Source organism: Muntiacus reevesi, chromosome 2 (genome assembly GCF_963930625.1).
Source record: "Muntiacus reevesi chromosome 2, mMunRee1.1, whole genome shotgun sequence".
Taxonomy (NCBI): Eukaryota; Metazoa; Chordata; class Mammalia; order Artiodactyla; family Cervidae; genus Muntiacus; species Muntiacus reevesi.
The window spans coordinates 71404809-71425652 of record NC_089250.1 but is presented as its reverse complement, the minus strand read 5'-3'; the positions used below and the strand labels follow the sequence as shown (position 1 = coordinate 71425652).

The 20844-nt window shown below is 49.6% G+C and overlaps 2 protein-coding genes across 3 annotated transcripts in view; one reads left to right on the top strand and one right to left on the bottom strand.

Moving 5' to 3' along the window:
* The first annotated feature begins 1357 nt into the window (after window positions 1–1357).
* Window positions 1358–6508, top strand: KCNS1 (potassium voltage-gated channel modifier subfamily S member 1). Its single transcript, XM_065919792.1, has 3 exons — window positions 1358–1428; window positions 2114–3161; window positions 6015–6508. The coding sequence occupies exons 1-3, from the start codon at window positions 1358–1360 to the stop codon at window positions 6483–6485; spliced, it is 1590 nt and encodes a 529-aa protein (XP_065775864.1). The 3' UTR covers window positions 6486–6508.
* Window positions 6509–14903: 8395 nt separating this feature from the next.
* Window positions 14904–20844, bottom strand: part of STK4 (serine/threonine kinase 4) — an 89613-nt gene continuing 83672 nt past the window's right edge. For both annotated transcript variants that reach the window (XM_065922062.1, XM_065922063.1), the window contains exon 11: window positions 14904–19175. In XM_065922062.1, coding sequence (XP_065778134.1) covers window positions 19017–19175 — 159 coding nt within the window. In that variant the 3' untranslated portion in view covers window positions 14904–19016. The remainder of the gene's footprint in view (window positions 19176–20844) is intronic.

Sequence of the window (20844 nt, the reverse complement as noted above, 5' to 3'; positions counted from 1 at the left end):
TGCCTCATTTAATCCTCCAAACTTCTCATAGAACCTAAGATGTTCCCCAGTTCACAAATGAGAAAACCGAAGCTCAGAGAGGGGCATGATTCTGGTCAAGGTCAACAGTTAGTAAATGGCAGACGCAGAATTTGAACCCAAGTCTAATGAGGGAAGTGCCATGAACTGACATTTATTGAGCATCTATTGTGTTCCAGGGGCCTCTGCACACATACTCACAATAACTCTTCACCGGAATGTATTATCTCCATTCTGTAGATAAGGGAGCTAAAACCCAGAGTTGCAGGAGACTGGCCAGAGGTCACAGAAGTGACAGAGGTAAGGATGAAATCCCCACCGACTTAAACACCAGGCCTAGGGTGAGTGACAGGTACCCTGCGTGCTTCCTGTCAGGCACTGGGCCAGCGGCTGGGTACACACTCAGTCTCCGGTCCAGCTTGAGAAGCAGGCATTACTGAAGCAATCTCAGTAATCTGATGAGATTACTGAGGGTCAGGAGGTGAGTCACTAGCCCTTGAATCCAGAGCTTGGAGGCAGTGAGCAGTGGAAGGAGCTAACATTTCCTGAGTATCCACTAAGGCTGATCATGTCCATAACCTACCTTAATCCTCCAGCTTTCGCGAGCAGGTGCTATTGTCTGCATTGTGAATTGTGCAGAAATAGAAATATTCTGCCAGGAAAATTCTGCCAGAAAAATTCGTGCCAGAAATAGAAATCTGGAGAAAAGCATCTTCTTCAAGGCTCCAGATGCATCGGGGTGGTGATAAGCCCACCTGCCTGACTCTGGGAGACAGTAAAACAGGTGAATGACTTATCATACCCCTTCTGGAGCCAGGCCTGCTAAAGACATTAGATCATTTAACATTTTTAACCACGCTTGGCAATGGTTGACAGAAGCTCTGAAAGGTGACATGACTTGCTTATAGTCACACAAGAGTGCCAAAATTCAGTCAGGTTGAATCTTATGGTTGCTGTGTAGTCACTAAGTTGTATCTGACACTTTGGGACCCTATGGACTATAGCCCACCAGGCTCCCCTGTCCACGGGATGTTCCAGGCAGTCTACTGGAGTGGGTGGCCATGCCCTCCTCCAGGGCATCTTCCTGACCCAGGAATCAAACCCACGTCTCCTTCATTAGCAGGTGGATTCTTTACTGCTGAGTCCCCACGGAAGCTCTCTGACAGACTCCACAGATGTTTTAAAAAGTCTAAGCCAATGCCTCTCAATCCTGACCGTGCATCACAATCACCTTCCAAACTTGTTGAACCACACTGCTGAATCATCTCCCCTGAATTTGTGATTCAGCTAGTCCCCAGCAGGCTAAGAATATGCTGCATCTTTGACAAATCCCCAAGTGATGGTGACTCTGCTAGCTCAGGGAACGCACCTTAAGACCTTCTGGTCTAAATTGATTCTCCCAATAACCCTAGATACTAAGCATTACTATCCCCTTGTGTAAAAGAGGAAACTGAGGTTCAAAGTACCGGCTTGTCCAAGATCCCGTGGGAAACCTCTGGTGTGCGAAAATCCAAGTTTGGGCAAGGAGACATACTGTATGGGCAGCCAACAGGTGCCAGGACATCCTGCCTTCAGTAACTCTAATCATCCAAGGTACAGCTCAGCATTTCCTTTATGTAAATGAAGGAAGCGGACTCGGTGATTTGGCCAAAGACCCCCCAGTCGGGGAATGAGAGATATTCAAACCCAAGCCTGACTCTTGAGGCCAGAGGGCACCTGACACTGTGCACCTATGGCATACCAGACGCTTGACATGGAGCCTCCAAAACGCTTGGCTGGTGGATGGCGCAGGGGGGAATTTAGACCTGGTCTTTGGGGAAGGGGCTAGGCACTAGGGCTTCCCTGATGACTCAGACGGTAAAGCATCTGCCTGCAATGCGCACGACCAGGGTTCCATCCCCGGGTCGGAAAGATCCCCGGGAGAAGAAAATGGCAACCCACTCCAGCACCCTTGCCTGGAAAATCCCATGGACAGAGGAGCCTGGCGGGCTACAGTCCATTGGCTCACAAAGAATCAGACAGGACTGAGCGACCTCACTTTCATTTTGGGGAAGGGAGGTCCGAGGACGCCCCCTTCAGCGTGACCCTTCCTGTCCGTAGGCCAGGGCGCCGCAACCATGGTGAGCGAGTCCCCGGGGCCCGGCGCCCGGGTCCCCTGGCGGCGAAGCGACGAGGCGCTGCGCGTGAACGTGGGCGGCGTGCGGCGGCGGCTGAGCGCGCGCGCCCTGGCGCGCTTCCCGGGCACGCGGCTGGGCCGCCTGCAGGCCGCGGCGTCGGAGGAGCAGGCGCGGCGCCTGTGTGATGACTACGATGCGGCGGCGCGCGAGTTCTACTTCGATCGGCACCCGGGCTTCTTCCTAGGCCTGCTGCACTTCTACCGCACCGGCCACCTGCACGTGCTCGATGAGCTGTGCGTCTTCGCCTTCGGCCAGGAGGCCGACTACTGGGGCTTGGGCGAGAGCGCGCTGGCCACGTGCTGCCGCGCGCGCTACCTGGAGCGGCGGGTGACGCGGCCGCGCGCCTGGGACGAGGACAGCGACACGCCGAGCAGCGTGGACCCGTGCCCCGACGAGATCTCCGACGTGCAGCGCGAGCTGGCGCGCTACGGGGCGGCGCGCTGCGGCCGCCTGCGCCGCCGCCTCTGGCTCACCATGGAGAACCCGGGCTACTCGCTGCCCAGCAAGCTCTTCAGCTGCGTCTCCATCGGCGTGGTGCTCGCCTCCATCGCCGCCATGTGCATCCACAGCCTGCCCGAGTACCAGGCCCGCGAGGCGGCGGCCGCGGTGGCGGCGGTGGCGGCGGGCCGCAGCCCTGAGGGCGTGCGCGACGACCCGGTGCTGCGGCGCCTCGAGTACTTCTGCATCGCCTGGTTCAGCTTCGAAGTGTCTTCGCGCCTGCTGCTAGCGCCCAGCACGCGCAACTTCTTCTGCCACCCGCTCAACCTCATCGACATCGTGTCCGTCCTGCCCTTCTACCTCACGCTGCTGGCCGGCGCGGCGCTCCGCGACCGGGGCGGAGCGGGTGGCGAGGAGCTGGGCGATCTGGGCAAGGTGGTGCAGGTGTTCCGTCTCATGCGCATCTTCCGCGTGCTCAAGTTGGCGCGCCACTCCACCGGTCTGCGCTCGCTGGGCGCAACGCTCAAGGTAGGGGGTGGGGGTTTCGGGGAGGTGGGTGTAACCGTGGGGCGGGTGAGCAGGGGCCCTTCCTGGTCAGCGGTGTCCAGGCTCAGGATACCAGGTGTGCATTTCAACAGGAGGTCTTTCTGTTATCCATTTCCCAGGGGAGAAGGGGAAAATCGAGGCAGAGCTTAACGAAACCAAAAACATAAAAAAAAAAAAAAAAAAAAAAAACACAAAAAAACCCAAGACAGATTATTTTGGAGCTATCTGTCAAAACATCATTGTTGTCCAGTCACTAAGTCGTGTCCGACTCTTTGCAAGTCAACCATCATAAAAATACGCAAAGCAGGGTTAAATACGCAAAGCTGGCTTCTCCCAGTGAGCGCCTGTGCTGGCGTTATCCGAGAACACAGGTATCATAGGTCTCTCTGCCTAGGCTATGTCTAGCAGTGGATCCAGAGCTAACACTTACTGAATGCTGCCTCTGTGCCAGTTTCATATCCATTCTCGGTTTTATCCTCAGGAAGATGCTATTATTTATTCCCTTCCAGTAGATGAAGAAGCTGAGGTCCGAGGGTTGGCTTTTTAAAGCCTGGTTACAACTTATTGAGCAGCCGCCATGTGTCAGGCAGGCCCTGCACTGGGGGTGAATCCCTGCCCCGGCAAGCTTACCCTCAAGGGGGTGAAATTGACCTGTTTGGAGGAGGGAGGAAATGTGAACAGCTTGGATGAAGGTCTGGAGAGGAATAAGGGTGATGCTGGGAGGGGGACCTGGAGGGAAGGACCTGCCCACTGAGGAGGTTGGAAAGGTAAGTGGGGCAGGGTACAGAAGGGCCCTCAATTTTTTTTTAATATTTTATTTTAATTAATTTGGCTGCGCCAGGTCTTAGCTGTGGCACACCAGAACTCTTAGTTGGACCATGTGGGATCTAGCTCTCTGACCAGGGATTGACCCCAGGCCCCCTGCACTGGGAACATGGAGTCTAAGCCACTTGACCACCCGGGAAGTCCCTGGCCCACAGCTTTGGATTTTATCCCAAGGGAATAGGGGATCCTGTGAGAGTTTTAAACAGGGTAGGTATTTCTATGACTACTTTGCAGATGTGGAAACTGAGGCTCCAAGAGGTGGCAGGACTTGTCAGAAGTTCCTCAGGGAGTAAGTGGGACAGCCCAGAGAGGAGTTCAGCTGGTCCTGACTCTAACACCTCGGCTCTTTCTCCTAAAGGTCCATGCAACCCTGTTAAGAATCCCTAAAAGATGCTAAAAGGTCCCTTCCATGCATAGCTTAGGAAAACGTTTTGCATGCTCTTATGTCAGGGCAGCTAGGATGCTGAATGCAAGCAGGGCATCTGGGCAGGATGCTGGGGCAGGTAGAGGGAATTCATTTGCCAGACTTCCTGAACTCAGCATCTCTCCAGCGCCCCAGAACCCTGCCTCCACCCTGCAGGGAGCCAGGGCCTGATGCTGCTAACTTTTTCAAGGAAGGAGAAGAGTATTGACCAAAGCAGCAGAATCTGAGACACGGGTGAAAGACTCCTGATGAGGCCGCTGGCCAGCAGCCACTTTCTTATTACCCGGGCGTTTGCAAAATCTCTGGCCCTACCACAGACCTGGGCTTCTCTGATGGCTCAGCAATAATCTGCCTGCCAATGCAGGAGATTTGGGTTTGATCCCGGGGTTGGGAAGATCTCCTGAAGAAGGAGATGGCAACCCACCTGAGTATTCTTGACTGGGAAATCCCATGGACAGAGGAGCCTGGCAGGCTACAGTCCACGGGGTTGCAAAAGAGTCAGACACGACTTGGCAACTAAGCAATAACCCCAGAAATACTGAATTGGTCCCCCCACCTGATTTCTCTCCACCTTACGGGCTTCTATGGTGGCTCAGATGGTGAAGAATCCACCTGCAATTCTGGAGACCTGGGTTTGATCCCTGGGTTGGGAAGATCCCCTGGAGAAGGGCGTGGCAACTCACTCTAGTATTTTTGCTGAGAGAATCCCCATGGACAGCGGAGCCTGGCAGGCTACAGTCCACAGGTCACAAAGAGTCAGACACATCTGAGCAACTAAGCACATCAGCAGACATGATGTCTCTCCACCTTATAGTTGGGAGGCCCTGTTCCAGACCAGGGGTGCTCAGCCCTGGCACTGGGGACATTTAGGGCCAGATCATTCCTTGTTGGTGGGGCTGTCCTGTGCATTGTAGGGTGTTTAGCAGCATCCCTGGCCTCTACCACTGATGCCAGTACTAGATGTTTCTACCTAGATGCCAATAGCACACCTGCCCCCAAAATGACTTCAGACATTGCTGCATGTCCCGTGGGGGCACAGCCACCCTAGAGAATCAGTGTCATAGGGCTTGGCCTCAGGGGCAGAACAAATATACATACCCACAGGCAAGTGCATTCAACAGGTGGTCCAGGGAACCTATGTATCCTCTCAGCTTCCTTGAGTGGCAGAAAATATTTTTGTCCTTATCAGAACTAGGACAGACCAAAGGACATGAACCCACCTCTTTGCATTGTGGAATGTAAGCTGTGGTTCTCTTGGTTCTGCAACAGTGGAAAAAATTATGAGCTTTCCATAACTGGCTGGTGTCACCAGTGGCCCCTGCACTAGAAGAAATAGCCATGGCTTAGCTGGCAGGCACCTTGGACAACAGAAATCAGGCCTGTGTTCAATCCTAGGGTGATCTGCTGGCTATCGTAGTTGAAAGATCTTGTGAAGCAGGGGGGCCTGGGTGTTGGCATCAGTTCTGCTTTACTGGGTGACTTCAGGCCTGCCCCTAGGACTCTCTGAGCCTCAGTTTCCACACCTGCCCAACACAAGGTCTGTAAGCCCAGCCGGCTCTCACGTGGCTTCCTGTGTTCTCTTCCAGCACAGCTACCGTGAGGTGGGCATCTTGCTGTTGTATCTGGCCGTGGGGGTGTCCGTGTTCTCCGGCGTGGCCTACACAGCCGAGAAGGATGAGGACGTGGGCTTTGACACCATCCCGGCCTGTTGGTGGTGGGGCACGGTGAGCATGACCACCGTGGGCTATGGGGACGTGGTGCCGGTGACGGTGGCTGGCAAGCTGGCAGCCTCGGGCTGCATCCTGGGGGGCATCCTGGTGGTGGCACTCCCCATCACCATCATTTTCAACAAGTTCTCCCACTTCTACCGGCGCCAGAAGGCTCTGGAAGCTGCCGTGCGCAACAGTGACCACCGGGAGTTTGAGGACTTGCTGAGCAGCATCGATGGGGTGTCAGAGGCGTCTCTGGAGACCTCTCGCGAGACCTCCCAGGAGGGCAGGTCTGAAGACCTGGAGGCCCAGGCCTCCAGTGGGCCTCCAAACGCTCAGGTTTATTAAAACCAGGGCTCCATGCACCCCCTTCCCACACCCCTGCAGTCAGCTGAAATGGAGCAGAGATTCCTCCCCTGCTTAACTTCTTAGTGAATGACCTCACAGAATCACTCACTCTGGCCTCAGAAATGACACCTGGAGGCTGGGTCCTTTCCTCCAAAGACACAGGGAAGCATAGTGTTATCCTAGACTCTATGAGCCTGCAGAGCAACCCAGAGACCTTTATAAATGAAACTCCAAGCCACCTATAGTACAGGCATGAGCCAAAGAGGGAAAGTCAAAAGGATGCTAACAATTCCTGAACACTTCCTATCTGTTAGCCATGTCACATTGACCCTATGTTAGAAGATGAGAATTATCCCCATTTCACAGATGAGGAAACTGAGGCTCAGAGAGGCACAATGACTTGCCTAAATATCACACCGCTAGAAGAGGTGGAGCCAAGATTGGAATCCCAACTTGCTGATCTGCCAAGGCCAATTATTTCTTGCTCTGGTCTTTCTTCTACCCTCACAAAGTTTGCAGGTGGTTTTAGGTGATTCGTGGGCCCCCAGAGTTGGTTCATAGGGTTAGACACTTCTGTTAGAGCTAGGGAAAGGACCAGTCAGGGAATTCAGATGTAGAATCCCTGGACCTCATCTGTGGTTCTTTTCCAGGACCTTCCAACAAGAGTTAGCTCTCAAAGAGGAGGTCTGGGAGGAAGGACTAGGAGGCTGCCTCCTCAGTGGATGGGTAAGACTTGCTAAGCAGTATCCTAAGGCTTCCTCCCACAGCTGGCTTAAGATCCAGAAAATCTGAAGGGGCCCCGGCATGAGGCCTGAAGTCTAGACTCAGCTGTGCTAGGGCTGCTCCATCTCCACATCAGCCCTTATATCAGATGGTCCCAGTCTGTGCCCCAGAGGGAGATGAAAGCCAAATGGTTCAGGGGTGGCATTGATTTAGAGCCAACTCAGCTCTGAAGTACTGATGGCAAGGAGCTACTGTGCCTGGACATCTGTCTCCCCTTCCCAGATCCCCGAGACTGACCTTGGCAGGTCCCTTCTTCCCGTGACGCCGACCTCCAGCCCTGCCTTGGGTCTCCAGCCAGGCAAATTCTTGAGCCTCTTATCCCTTTTGGCCAGGTCCAGCTCTCTCACCTTTTCTGGGGCCATGTCTCTTATACTCACCTGCTGAATCCTCTCTCTACTTGCTGAGAAAGTTGGGAAGGAGGGTTCCTGCAGCCCTTTCCACATACTGTGGTTAGGAGAGCCATCACGGGACCATCATGGCTGGACTGTGGCTCTGTCTTTGCCTACGCTGAGCTCCAAGATGGAAGACGCTGTCCCACTGAGCCCGGCTTGGTTCGTAACAGGTGTTTTGTCAACGTTGAATGGATTGACCGATTTGTACAGTCCAGTGTGTGCTGGGCGCTGAGGAGAAAGAGAAAATAGAGAACTTGTCCTCAAGAAAGAGGTCGGAGACGAGATCGAAAAGGAGGTTCTGCCTCCCTCCTCCTTGATTTTTGAGGATTTAAAAATGATTTCCTTATAGATTCTTTCCTCATTCATTCAACCAATACCTTTTGGAAGGGGCATAAGCTGGGACTACACGTGTGGCCTGCAGATGTGTTTTGTTCGGCTGAACAGTATTTCTAGTGTATTTTTAAATTCAGACATTGTTGGGGCAGGCACGCTGTCTCCAGTTCCCCATAGCAACCCCCACTTCCCACACACCTGCTCATACACACAGGCGCCACTGTGTCAGCCCCACCACTTCTCAGATCTACATCACCCACCTGGCTTTTGAATTATTAACTGCTTACTAGGTTCCAGAGATACAATGGGGAGGAAAATATATATCCCTGCACTCATGAAACTTACAGACTAGTGGAGGAAGTGGATTTTAATCCAATAATCACATAAATATGTAATCATTTTATGAAGTAAAAGGAGCTGTAAGCCTGTAAGGGAGCAGGGACCTTTAACCAAGAAGGTCAGAGAAGACTTTTCTGAGCAAGTGGTCACCCCGTCATAAGGATAAATACCAAATCAGGCAATGAGGCTGCCTGGAAGCGTGTTTCAAGCAGAGGGAACAGCATGTGCGAAGGCCTCGGGTCCCAAACAGGGCCTAGGACACAATCAGCCCCCACAGGTGGATGGATTCTGAGTCTCCAGATTGGAGCAGAGATGAGCTAAGCCAAGGGGCTGCCTATGAATTCACCACGCACACACCAGCCCTCCTGCACACTCACATAATTCCTAGCCCAGCTCTGCCCAGGTCAGGGCACAGAGACCAGAAGGGCTGCATGTACCACCCTTACTGTCTTGCTGGGCATGCCAAGGAGCCAGATAGCTTCCAACCTTTGAGCCCCTAGAGCAGGTGTGAGGAAAGCTCAGGGAAGAATCGTCTGGCCTGCGTTCATCACAAGGCTACATGTGGTCCTGGCAGAAAAGCAACAGCTTACTCCCACTCCTGTGTATCAGTGAAAACTATGATGCAAATAAAGAGTCTGGGTCCAGGGACCTGTGTCTGCCTGTGTGAAGCTGGCTGGCTGATGTGCATTCTGGATGACTGGGTTCAGAGGGTGACACGTTGAGTGACTCAGAATCTGCAATCTCTGGTTCCAGTCTTCAGTTAGGCACAGGTTATAAGTGATGGTGGTGCTACTGGTAAAGAACCTGCCTGCCAGTGCAGGAGACATAAGAGATGCGGGTTCAATCCCTGGGTTGGGAAGATCCCCCGGAGGAGGGCATGGAAACCCACTCGAGTATTCTTGCCTGGAGAATCCCCATGGACAGAGGAGCCTGGCAGGTCACAGTCCATAGGGTTGCAAACAGTCAGGACTGAATTGACTTAGCACATAAGAGATAGGAACAGGAATCCAGCTGATTACTTAGTCAAAAAGCATAATTCGTTAGAGTAAATAATTGAAATGATGAACAACAGTTACAATAAGAGTTCTTTGTTTGCAAGCAAGAGAAACTGACTTCCTTAAAATGATACTTAATTTATTGGAAGGTATATTAGTTTCTCGTGGCTTCAAATTTTCTACAAATTTGATGAAACAAACTTGAAACAACAGAAATTTACTCTGTCACAGTTCTGGGAGCCAGAAATCCAAAATCAGAGTGTGAGCAGGGCCACATTCCCTCCAGATGCTCCAGGGTGAGCCCCAGTCCTAGCCTCTTCTAGCTTGTGGGGGCTGCCAGCATCCCTTGGCTTGTGGCTGCATCACTCCAGTTTCTGCCTCTGTCATCACCTTGCCTTCTCCTCTATGTGTCAGATCTCCCCAAAATTCTTGTTCATAAGGAGACTTGTGATGGCATTTAGGGTCCACTAGGATAATCCAAGATAATCTTATCTCAAGATCATTAACTTCATCACATCTGCAAAAAGACCCTTTGTCCAAATGAGGTAACATTTATTACAGGTTCCAGAGATTAGGATGTGAGCATATCTCTGGGACCACCATTCAGCCCACAACAGGAAGGTATTGGTGAAGTTCACAGGGGACGTCTCTGGTGGTCCAGTGGTTAAGAATCTGCCTTTCAATGCAGGGGATGCAGGTTTGATCCCTAGTTGGGAAACTAAGATCCCATATACTTTGGACCAACTAAGCCCCCTTGCCACAATTACTGAGCCCGTGCACTTACTGCTCTGTAAGGAGAAGCGGTGTACCTCGATGAAGACTCACACAGCCAAAATCAAATAAAAAGTTTAAAAATGGGTGAAGTTCACCCAATCAAAGGAAAAGCTGGCCAGGCCTCAGGAAACATAGGAATGAGGGGAGCTCTAGGGACCTCAGTGGCAGGACCCATGAACCTTCTGCTGAGGACCCTGCCATTCAGATGATCCACGTCCAATCTCCTTCCTTCCCTGTATCCTTCTCCCTGTGGTCCCAATCCCAGGAGAGAGGTGGGTTTGTTTAGCTTGAGTCATATGCCTCTCCCTTGATGGGGATGGAGAGCAGGGTACCTGGATAAACAGCTACAACAGATCACTTAGGGTGGAAGAAGGGTAGTTACACAAAGAAAATCCACGTGATGTCAGCAAAATAAAGGGGAGGAACGTTAATAGGCGACAATTGCAGGTGTAATTACATTCCAACCCCTGACTGCCCACCACATCATAGGCTCGCACCTTCTTCCCAATTCGCACAATTTTATAAATGTTTCTAACATGAGGAAACCATCTTGTATATAATTAAAAATGTCCTTTTGCTCTCCAGGCCCTATTAATGTGACTTAATCAATGCAGTGGGTCAGTTTGATGTGTGGAACAAGGATGATCAGGGAATCAAAGTCTTCCTGCTGCAGAGCTGGAGAATTAAGGTCTCCCTGTGAGTTGGAAAACTGTTATCCTTTCCAGCAAACAGTAAAGTGCTTCCTGTGGTTTCTCTTTCTTCAAATAGTGAAACCCTTAGATGTATATTAGCTCCAGGGACTGTAATTAGGAGCGTGTTTCTAACACAGAAGCTAAAATGGGAATTGCCACTTCATTAATGTCATTTTCTAAGACTCTTCTCATTTTGCACCAAACTGGAAAATAACAGTTTTGTTGTTTGTTTTGTTTTAAAATTCTATTTAATTTTATTATCTCATCCTTTAAAAAAAATTTATGTGGCTACGCTGGCTCTTAGTTGCAGTATGTGGGATCTAGTTCTTTGACCAAGAATCAAACCCGGGCCCCCTGCGTTGGGAGCAAGGAATCTTAAACGCTGGGCCCCCAGGGAAGTCCCCTAATGGTGTTTTGATAGGAGTCATCACCCTGCAGGAGTTTTCGTAGAAGCACTAATCTTTCAGCCTCCCTAAAGATATGGCATCTCTGTTGAGTTCTCTATGTTGAAACAGTTAATTGAATTCTATTGGCCTTTTGTATTATAATGGCCTCCATGGGTCTGGAGCCAATGTAGGGATCTTTTCCAACTGTCACTCCGAAACTGAAGATACAGGATAGCTTTGGGTTCCCACTAGACCTCCAGTGATAGGGACCAAGGTCAAAACATGGTTTTTCACATGATTGGTGGACCTACAGTGGTCCTCTGGGTCCCCGAAAATTGGTAGTAGCTCGAAGTCTTCATCCAAAGTTCCCTAGAAGATTTGGGTCTTACCCTTTCTTCCACACCCAGTTACCCTGGAAAATGGCCACAAGTCCTTCTGCAAGAGAAATGTTCACATTCCACTCATGCCAGAGTCCTTCCTCCAGGTTAGTTGTGTATGCTTAATTCCATCAATAAAAGAACTCAAGCCTGGGTGTTGGGTGGCAGTCTGTAACTATCACAGTGGCTTAAGTCAGGGCCCCATTCGCAATCTCTTATTTCAGATCAGAAAACAAAGACCCAGGGAGGTCCACAGTCATACTTGAGTTTGTTTGTGTGGAGATGAGCTTTTTAGCTCAAATAAGGACCAAGCAGGGTGTTCATGGGCTTTCCTGGTGGATCAGATGGTAAAGAATCTGCCTGCAATGCTGCAGACCCAGGTTTGATCCCTGAGAAGATCCCCTGGAGAAGAGAAATGGCTACCCACTCCATTATTCCTGCCTGGAGAATCTCATGGACAGAAGAGCCTGGTGGGCTACAGTCCATGGGGTCATAAAGAGTTGGACCCAACTGAGCGACTAACACACACAGACACACACTGTGTTCATACTGGGAAGTGGAGGTGGGAGGGAAGCTGGTTGACTCATAAGGTACTTTTTGAGGCTCTCAAGAGTAAAGATCATCCCTGGGGGCTCAGATGGTAAAGCATCTGCCTACAATGTGGGAGACCTGGTTCTATCCCTGGGTCAGGAAGATCGCCTGGAGAAGGAAATGGCAAACCATTCCAGTACTCTTGGCCTGGAAAATCCCATGGACAGAAGAGCCTGGTAGGCTACAGTCGATGGGGTCGCAAAGAGCCTGATAACGACTGAGTGACTTCACTTCTTATGGACTAATAATAACCACCCTTCATGTATCTGGCACACTACAGTTAAAGTGATTTCACGTCCTTTATCTCATACCCTTCTCACAATAACCCTGCAAGGAAGCAGCAACAGTAATAAAATAGTGTAATCATTCTTGGGCAGATTTAGGAAACTAGTCATAGTCAAAAAGTAGTGAATAAAAAAGAGCAGTGAATCAGGGATTCAAGCTTGGGCTTCCTAATACTGTCGTGTTCTCACCTGGCATCAAGTCCCACTGTCATCACTTTCTCTGCCAAACTTAACTCCCCAGGGATCGCTGAAGGAAGTGACTTTGAAATGTGGGTCCTGTTATGAATTGCTTCTTTCCTCCGGGTTCTGGACGCTGTGCTTAGGTGCTGGCTGGGATGGTCCTTGATGACAACCAGCCCTCTTATTTCAGGCCAACCAAGTCCTGTACCTGAGTGTAGAAAGAATTTTCCAGAAAGTTTTAATAAGCTGAGAAGCTAACCTCATATGGCAGGAGCCTTTGAGATGAAAAGGGACAGTGTCTTTCAGAATCATGACTGCTAGAAATGAGGAGTAGGACAAGGACAGATGTTGACTGGTGCTCTTGTTCCAAAGGAATAGGTTCAGAACCTTCAGGAAATCCATGCATTGAGGAGGGACTGGGCACAGCTTGCTCTTGGAGTCCGATCTGGTTCGGATATTGGCCCTGCCACTTACCAGCTGCATGACATTGGATGGGACCTGTTGGGTCTCCAAGAAGCCCATCTCAGGGTCAACCTCCAACCAGGTTGGTAGCCAAAGCCCAGTTCTTCCTCCCTTCTCGGATTGGTAAAGCTCTTTCAGTTACAAGTGACAGAAACCCAACAAGGTGTCCTAAGTACGGGGGTTCCAGAGGTTCTGCTGAGGTCACCAGCTTCTCTCTCCCTGTTCTGCTTTCCTGTGTTGGGTTGTTCTCAGGTGGGAAGGTGTGAAAATTATCTGTATGTGATGGGAGACTATTGAGCATTACCGTGTGGCTCAGAGGAAAGAATATGGGCTCTGAGGCCAGAGAGCCTTGGGCTTGAATCTCTTCTACTAGGAGCTGTGTGACCTTAGTTGGATTTCTTTGCCTCTCTGAGCCTGTTCTTCACTTGTCTTGATCTAATAAACTTCTACAACTCAGAGTATTAATATCAAGTTCAAGTGAGATAATACATGTGAAAATGCCTGGTACTGTAATATTATATATTAATCCTGAAAATATACATAGGAAAGAGAGCTCGGCAACCCCTTTCGGAGCTCGTGTTCTCCTTAGTAAAGCAACTGCATAGAGGGCACAGGAAAGGAAGTAGCTGCATGTCCAGAGATCACAAGTCAGGCTCATTCTTCTACTCGGGGCCCCAGCTGGGGTCTCAGAATGAACAGTGGGGTCAAGAAACCCGAATTTGAGTTCAGACCCAATGTGGCCGAATCTGGGGCCTCAGTTACATCATTCATCAAAGCAGGATGCTGGCTGAGACAAATGCTGAGGGATAAAGAGTAGCTACCCCATACGTGTGCATGGTGCTGGGTGGTGACCCTCTGACGGCCTCCGTCTTATCAGGAATAAACACCCAGGCCCCATCCCATAGACCACAGGGCCCTGCATGCCCTTGTCTCACCCCTCTGACCTCACTGCCACCTACTCTGTCCTTCAAACACTCTGTTCCAGGAACAGTGACTGTCCTTCTAACAAGTCAAGCTTTTGTTCTCACTCAGGGCCTTAGTTCTTGTTGTTCCTTCAGCTTGGAATGGGTATCGTCCATGCCTTCCACCTGGCTGGCTTCCTGTCACTCATTTCAAAAGTCATCTTTTCTGGGGCAGGCCTAGATCCCTCTGTGTAGAGCTGTATTTCCCCACACCGCCACACACACACTGCTTTCAACCTCATTACTCTGCTTTCTTTTTTTAAATGAATTAAACGTTTTTTTATTTGGCTGCATTAAGTCTCAGTTGCAGCACATCGGCTCTTTAGTCGAGGTGCGTGGCTTCTCTCTAGTTGTGGCCTGTCAATTTAGTTGCTCTGGGGCATGTAGGATATTAGTTCCCAAACTAGGAATCGAACTCATGCCCCCTGCAGTGGAAGCGTGGAGTCTTAACCACTGGATCACCAGGGAAATTCCCTCTTTTTCATTTTGTATTAGTAAGTTCAGGATGTTATTACCTCCTCCAGAAAATCTTCCTTGGACATCCCAGAAGAACTGATTGTTGCTCCTTCCTCCTGTGTCTGCAGGCTGTATACTTCCTTCTGCCATAATATTTTAATGTTGTGTGCTCATGGGCTGGACCGACTCCCCGAGTGGCTGCCAGACCTGTGTCTGGTTCCATCTTTAAACCCCTGACAACTAGCTCAGTACCTGGCATATGGCAGGTGTCCAACAAAAATTTACTCCCTATGCCACCTGCCTCTCCCCTGGCTTTGGATTCTAGAATAAACACAGCACAGAGTCAATGGTTCACAATACCATCATCCAGTCTCTAGATGGAGGATATTGTTTTTAAAAAGAAAACAGTCTCTGGTCCAAAGAACAGTTTATTTAAAACAAAGGTGACAAAGTGGAGGAAGGAGGAAGGAGGGAGAACAATTCTAACATAAAAGCACATAGGAAGCATCTCAATTTTTTTTTAAAAAAAAGGGCAATGGAGGAAGCTATGTCTCATACATATACAAACTGCTGACCTCAATTGATTATTTACATCCAAACTTTATAAAATAGCATTTCAAGTCAGCACTTAAGCCAGTGTTATTAGTTTTTGTTACAAAAAGTTAAAGCTACAAACTTCACATTTTTAAGTTGTACGTCTGCAACAGCATTTAAGCTTTTTTTTTTCCCCAAGTTGGTCCGAGTGCAAGCTGGTGGAAGAGATTTTCTTCCCCCTCCCAAATACAAAAAAGTACATCAATTCCAAATACAATGACTATAATCCTGATGAAATCCTGATGAAAACACAGACACAGTGCTTAAGAAAGGATGGGGTGATAGGATGTGCACTGGGCAGGAACAATTTTCAGGTAAAAAAAAAAAGGAGCTGCAGTCTTTAGAGGCAACATGGTATGCTAGAAAGGGCACTGGAAGAAAAGACCTGGATATGAACTCTGGCTCTGCGGTATTCTAGTTACCTGACTTTGAGCAACAGACTTTACCTCTCGGAGCCTCAGTTTCCTTTTCTGTAAAATGAGGACAAAGATACCTGTATCTTTCAGAGATATTAAGTTTTAGTAGATGTTGGGCTGTTCAGATTATCTCCTTCTTCCTGAGTGAGATTTGGTACTTTGTATCTTTCAGGGAATTTGTCTAATTAAGTTGTTATTAGCCTTTTAATATCTGTAGGGTCTATACTGATGTCACCTCTCTCATTACTGATACCAGTAAGTGCTATTGAGTTTGAAATGGTATAATAAATTTCTGGCAGTAGGTGCTAAATAAATGTTTCTTGGATCAGAACCTACAGCTTCAAGGAATCAAGGCCATAGTTCTTAAGTTGCTTCAGAGTACTGGTTCTGTCTGTCTATATCTATCTATTTATCCATCATCACACTAAACATTTATCCACCGGTCCATCTGTCTATCAATCAGCTGGTGGCTGGGAGAAGAGACAAAGAAAAATAAAAAATAGAAACTTGCTGCAAAATTACTGATGAGGAAGCAATAAAGATATTCCTGGAGGATCTGAGATTTTTAAAAGACACAGTTAGGTCTGGGTCATTGTTTATTAGGGGAGAACAAGTGAGAGGCCCAGCGTCCCATGGAAGCTGGAATCACAAATGATTGAAGCTCAGGGCTCTACAGGAAGTCAGCTGACCTATCGTGAATTTAGTATCCAAGGAGAAAAATGACTAGGATTGACTTCTCTGCCTTCCTGGCATAAGAAAACAAACACACCTTGTCAGAAAATCTATCTCATCCAAAATAAATTGACTTCTGGCCAAAGGGCTTTGTCTAGCTCAACTGGAGAGCAATGCACTTCGTTGGACCAGCATGTTGGATACACACAAGGAGCTGAAACAAAATAAACTTCAGATCAAGACTCATCACCCAAGAATATTTATGGGGAAAAACTGAACCTTCTTTTACTTGGATCTAGCTTAGGAAGGGAGAAAATGGGCATTCCCCTCCTGTCTGGCCAAGTGCAAAATCCTTTTAAAAAAGAGAGAGAGGGGGAGGGAGGGAGGGAGACAGGGAAACTGGGGCAGGACAGTTAATCAGCACAGCATATAGGGATAGGGAGATTCATGCTTCACACTTTGTTTTTTAACTCACTTGACTGTCAGACTTGACTGATTCAGTGGTTTCCCAACCTAAGAATGCCAGCTAGGGTTTTTTAGTCTGTGCAAGAAAAGTGGTCACTTCATTTTTAAGAAGGCTTGTTGGATAAACAATAAGGTCTCACTGTATAGCACAGGGAACCATATTCAATATCCTGTGACAAAATATAATAGGAAAGAATATGAAAAAGGATGTATAACTGAGTCACTTTACTATACAGCAGAAACTAACAAAACACTGAAAATCAACTATATGTGAATAAAATAAAATTTTAAAAAGAAGACTTGTGACTTTCCTTTCCCTGTAAATACTGGTCCCACATATTGATGCTGTGAATTCTGACTTTACCACTTACTAGCTGTATGACCTAAGGAAAGAACTTTTTTCCTCTCTGAACTTGCTTCATCCTCTATGAAATGAAGATGAAATACTTAATTCACAGGGTTACTGGGGAGGTTGGAGCTGACATAAAGAGCCTACCTACCTAGCTCAGTGCCTGGCATATAGTAAGGGGTCATGATTGCTAGCTGCCCTTTATTATTATAGCAGGATTCTCAAATTGTCCTCTGTTCTCTGTATCTGCCAAGCAGCTGTGTAACTGGCCAAGCCCTGCAGACCAACAATGGCCTCTTGCATTTTCAATAACTTGCTGTCATTGCAAAGAACAGAATCTGGCCAGAGAGGAACATCCCTGACTCGCCACTGATTCCCAGGTTTGGGCAGCAAGAGCAATTATGGGGTCAAATTACAGTATCCTTAGGTGCAACCCAGTCACGGCTCCCCTTTCTGAGGGGAAGAGATTCTAAAAAATAAAAAGGCAGTTGCCTTTCCCAACTGTCTGCTCTCAGCCATGTGACTAAGTGACATGTGGCCTAGAGCCAAAGCCGCAGAGGGATGGCTCGATGCTGTCTGTTGCAAAACCCTCTGACCTGCTTTAGGCTCTGCGTCTGCCTTTGTGATGCTCGTGTGCTACCCGGCAGATGCCGCAGAGCTTGTGGGATGGCTGAAACGGAATGATCTTGGCTCCCTGGGGGTCTCTCTTCACAGCCAGTTGCCTACTGAAGAGAAAACCAGGCAAGTTCCCATTAGCAGGGTTCCCTGGAACTTTACCAAAAAGCACATGAGCGCCTTCCTTCAGAGAAGGGGCTGCTTGGCCCAGTGAAGCAGGAGTGAGGGGCCCCACCATCCAGTCCCAGCGCTTCCTTTCATTTGCTTTGTGATTTGGGCCATGTCACTTCCCTGCTCTGGGCCGCCATCAGCCCAGATGATGTCTATATGGTCCCTTCCAGCTTCGGCATCCTACACATCTGGGTTGAGTCTCCTGGAGGACAAATCTTAAGTCTGATATTCATTTACCCTTTCCAGACCCCAAGCAGTAAAATGAAAAAAGACAACAGTCACATGTTTGAATGTGGGTCACAAAAGCAATGCCCCTTCCCCTGTCTGTAAGGAACATGGAGCAAAATGCCACGGGTGTCATCTTCACGTGAATGACGAGAACTTGGAAAGCCTTTTCCCCTTTCGTGGACTGAATGCAGCCCCACTTTGCCGGGAGTTCTGGGTAGGCCTGTGCCCTCGCTTGGATCACGTCTCCTCTTAAGGCACTGGGCAGTGTCTGTGCTGTGACTCTAGGCAGTTGGGAGAGCGGAGGTGGATGAAGGGTGTTGAAACTGCAAAGGCCAAGCTTGCAAGGAGGACGCCAGGCTTCTCCTGGGACTCAGAAACCCAATGCAAGTTGTCTTTCCCAGGACACCACCAATAGCTGTGGAAGCCAGGTGTGGCCCGCGTAAGGCTGAAAGCGTGGCGAAGGGACTGAGTCCGACCTCGTCTGTCAGCACAGCCCAGCTAGAGGGTGAGGCCGGCTCCAGGGGGTGGAGGGCCCCCCGCAGCCTCCCGGCGTCTCTGCCCTCGTGTTCCACAGTACCGTCATCTTACAGAAAAGAGGCAACTGTTTTAAAACTGTACCTGTACAGAGATGCCACCACACCACGTGGGGAATCTAGTTATAATTTATATATATATGTGCATATTTATATATATATTTTAAAAAAGTCTTCCAGAAAGAACCACTGAAAGCTACTGGGAGAAGAAAAACAAAGAGACCGCGTGACACTTTCCCAGTGCTCACTCGACGAGGAGTCTCTGGTTCTGGGGTGGGAAAGTCTGAGGTTCAAAGCGCCCACATGAGTCCTGGGAAATGATATATACCTGTCCAGTTCAAATACACATGGCGGGGCGGTGTGCCGACTGGCTCCGCAGCCCTGGCCACTGGCGCACTTTCTTGCTTCCTGAGTTCAGAGGGGGCTCTGGAGAGATGAGGGAGGCGAGCGGGAGTTCACTGGGGCCTGGGGCCGGGCCGCCCTCAGAAGTTCTGCTGCCGCCGCTTCTTGGCCTCAATGGCGTCCAGGATGGGCTGCCGCTTCGACTGGTACTTCTGCCGGATCTCCTCAATCTCCTGCTCCATCATGGGGTCCAGGGCCAGGAGCCTCTTCTGAAGGTCTTCCACCGTCCAACTCTTCAGCTACGAGAGAGGCAGACAGCACAGTCACGACAAGGCCCGGGTCAGTGGCTTCTGGAGACAGCCTAGCCTTTTGTTTTTTTGGCTGTGCCACTTGGCTTGTGGGATCTTAGTTCCCTGACCAGGGATTGAACCAGCACCCTTGGCTTTGAAAGTGTGGAGTCCTAACCACTGGAACACCAGGGAAATTCCCCCAGGGAAGGGTTCTAAGTGCTACTCTTTGATTTACTGTTCCTTGACCAGGAACCTAATGAAGAAGACCTTCACCTCCCCTCTCTGGTAAGTTAATGACACTGGATTCACGGTCAGGGCACTAACGTAACAGTGATTTGGTATATAATCAGCGGAATGGCTCCCTCCTCGTTCTCGTCCCACCCGTAAGACGGGCGTGTGCACGCGGCCGTGTCTCCTGGACGCTGCACCAGGAGGACGGCTGCTCCCCGCGCCGTCCCGCCTCCCCACACTGTCTTGGCACTGCACTTTGCTCATCGCTGGCATTTACTGGGGGCACCACTCTAAGTAAGCACTTTACAGGGATCCTCTACGTAAGTGTCTCAGGAATACAGACACAAACCCCGAGTGTGGGTGGGAGGTGGGGGGTAGTTGGAGAAGCCCTGAAACTTCTAAGATGAACTTTCCATCAGGCAGAAAGAAAAAAAAAAAAAGAAAAGAGGGCCTGATATCTACATTAATAACAAAGGCAAGCGTTTCCCCAGTGCTCTCCATGCACCAGACACTGAGTGCTTGATGTATGTTAATATTATACATCCATTAATTCAGTCCTCAGGACAATCCTATGATTTCAGTGTATTATTATCCCTACGTTACAGATGAGCAAGCCAAGGAAGAGGGTGGCTCAATGACCTGCCCAATGGGCAAGAAGTGGCAAAGTCAAGGGACTTTCCTGGTCGTCCAGGGGTTGGGACTTTGCGTTCCAGTGTAGTGGGGTGCGGGTTTGATCCCTGGTTGCGGGAGCTAGAATCCCAGCTGTTTCTCAACTAAAAAACCAAAACATAAAAATGGAGGCAATATTATAACAACTTCAATAAAGGCTTAAAAAAAAAATGGTCCACATCAAAAAAATCTTTGGGAAAAAAGAAAAGTGGCAGAGTCAAGATTGAAACCCGGAGCCCCTGCTCTGAACCAGCACTGGGAGAAGGCAGACCTGCCAAGGCACGGGCTTGAGAGCCCACTCAGCCGGTGTTGGAACATGGTTCTGCCCTGAGCAGATGCTGTGGGACTCCGGCCAGTGACCAGTCTCTCCAGGGCATCCTCATCTACAGAAGTGGGACACGGGCCTCACCATGTTTATTGTAAGAATTAAATGAGACCGGGGCTGCTGGGTTGGCACAGCGCCCGGAGCCCTGTGTGCTTCAAGATGGCAGTGCGTGTGACAACACCCTCTCCTGGCCACGGCGGGGGGCGGGGGGCCCGTCTTCCACCTGTGTCTGCAGCTGTCAGGCACGTGCCCTCGTGGCCGTGGCCGTCTCTGTGGAGCGTTCGCTGCACCCGAGCGAGGCCGGGCCCGGCGGGCAGGGGCGGGGATGAATGCCAACATTCTCCACAGCAGGTGGTGAGAAATTCTGTGAGCCCACGGCCGGCTGACAGGCGCCGTGTTTCAGGAACTCAAAAGGTTCACTCAAGCGTCACAGGAGATTTATAGACTCATTGG

Bases quoted from the DNA above. Each gene is read 5' to 3' on its own strand.
- KCNS1 (XM_065919792.1), top strand. From the start codon at position 1,358: ATGGTGACTCTGCTAGCTCAGGGAACGCACCTTAAGACCTTCTGGTCT. The intron at 1,429-2,113 runs AGATACTAAGCA...ACCCTTCCTGTC, and splicing joins TTGATTCTCCCAATAACCCT to CGTAGGCCAGGGCGCCGCAA. The intron at 3,162-6,014 runs GTAGGGGGTGGG...GTTCTCTTCCAG, and splicing joins CGCTGGGCGCAACGCTCAAG to CACAGCTACCGTGAGGTGGG.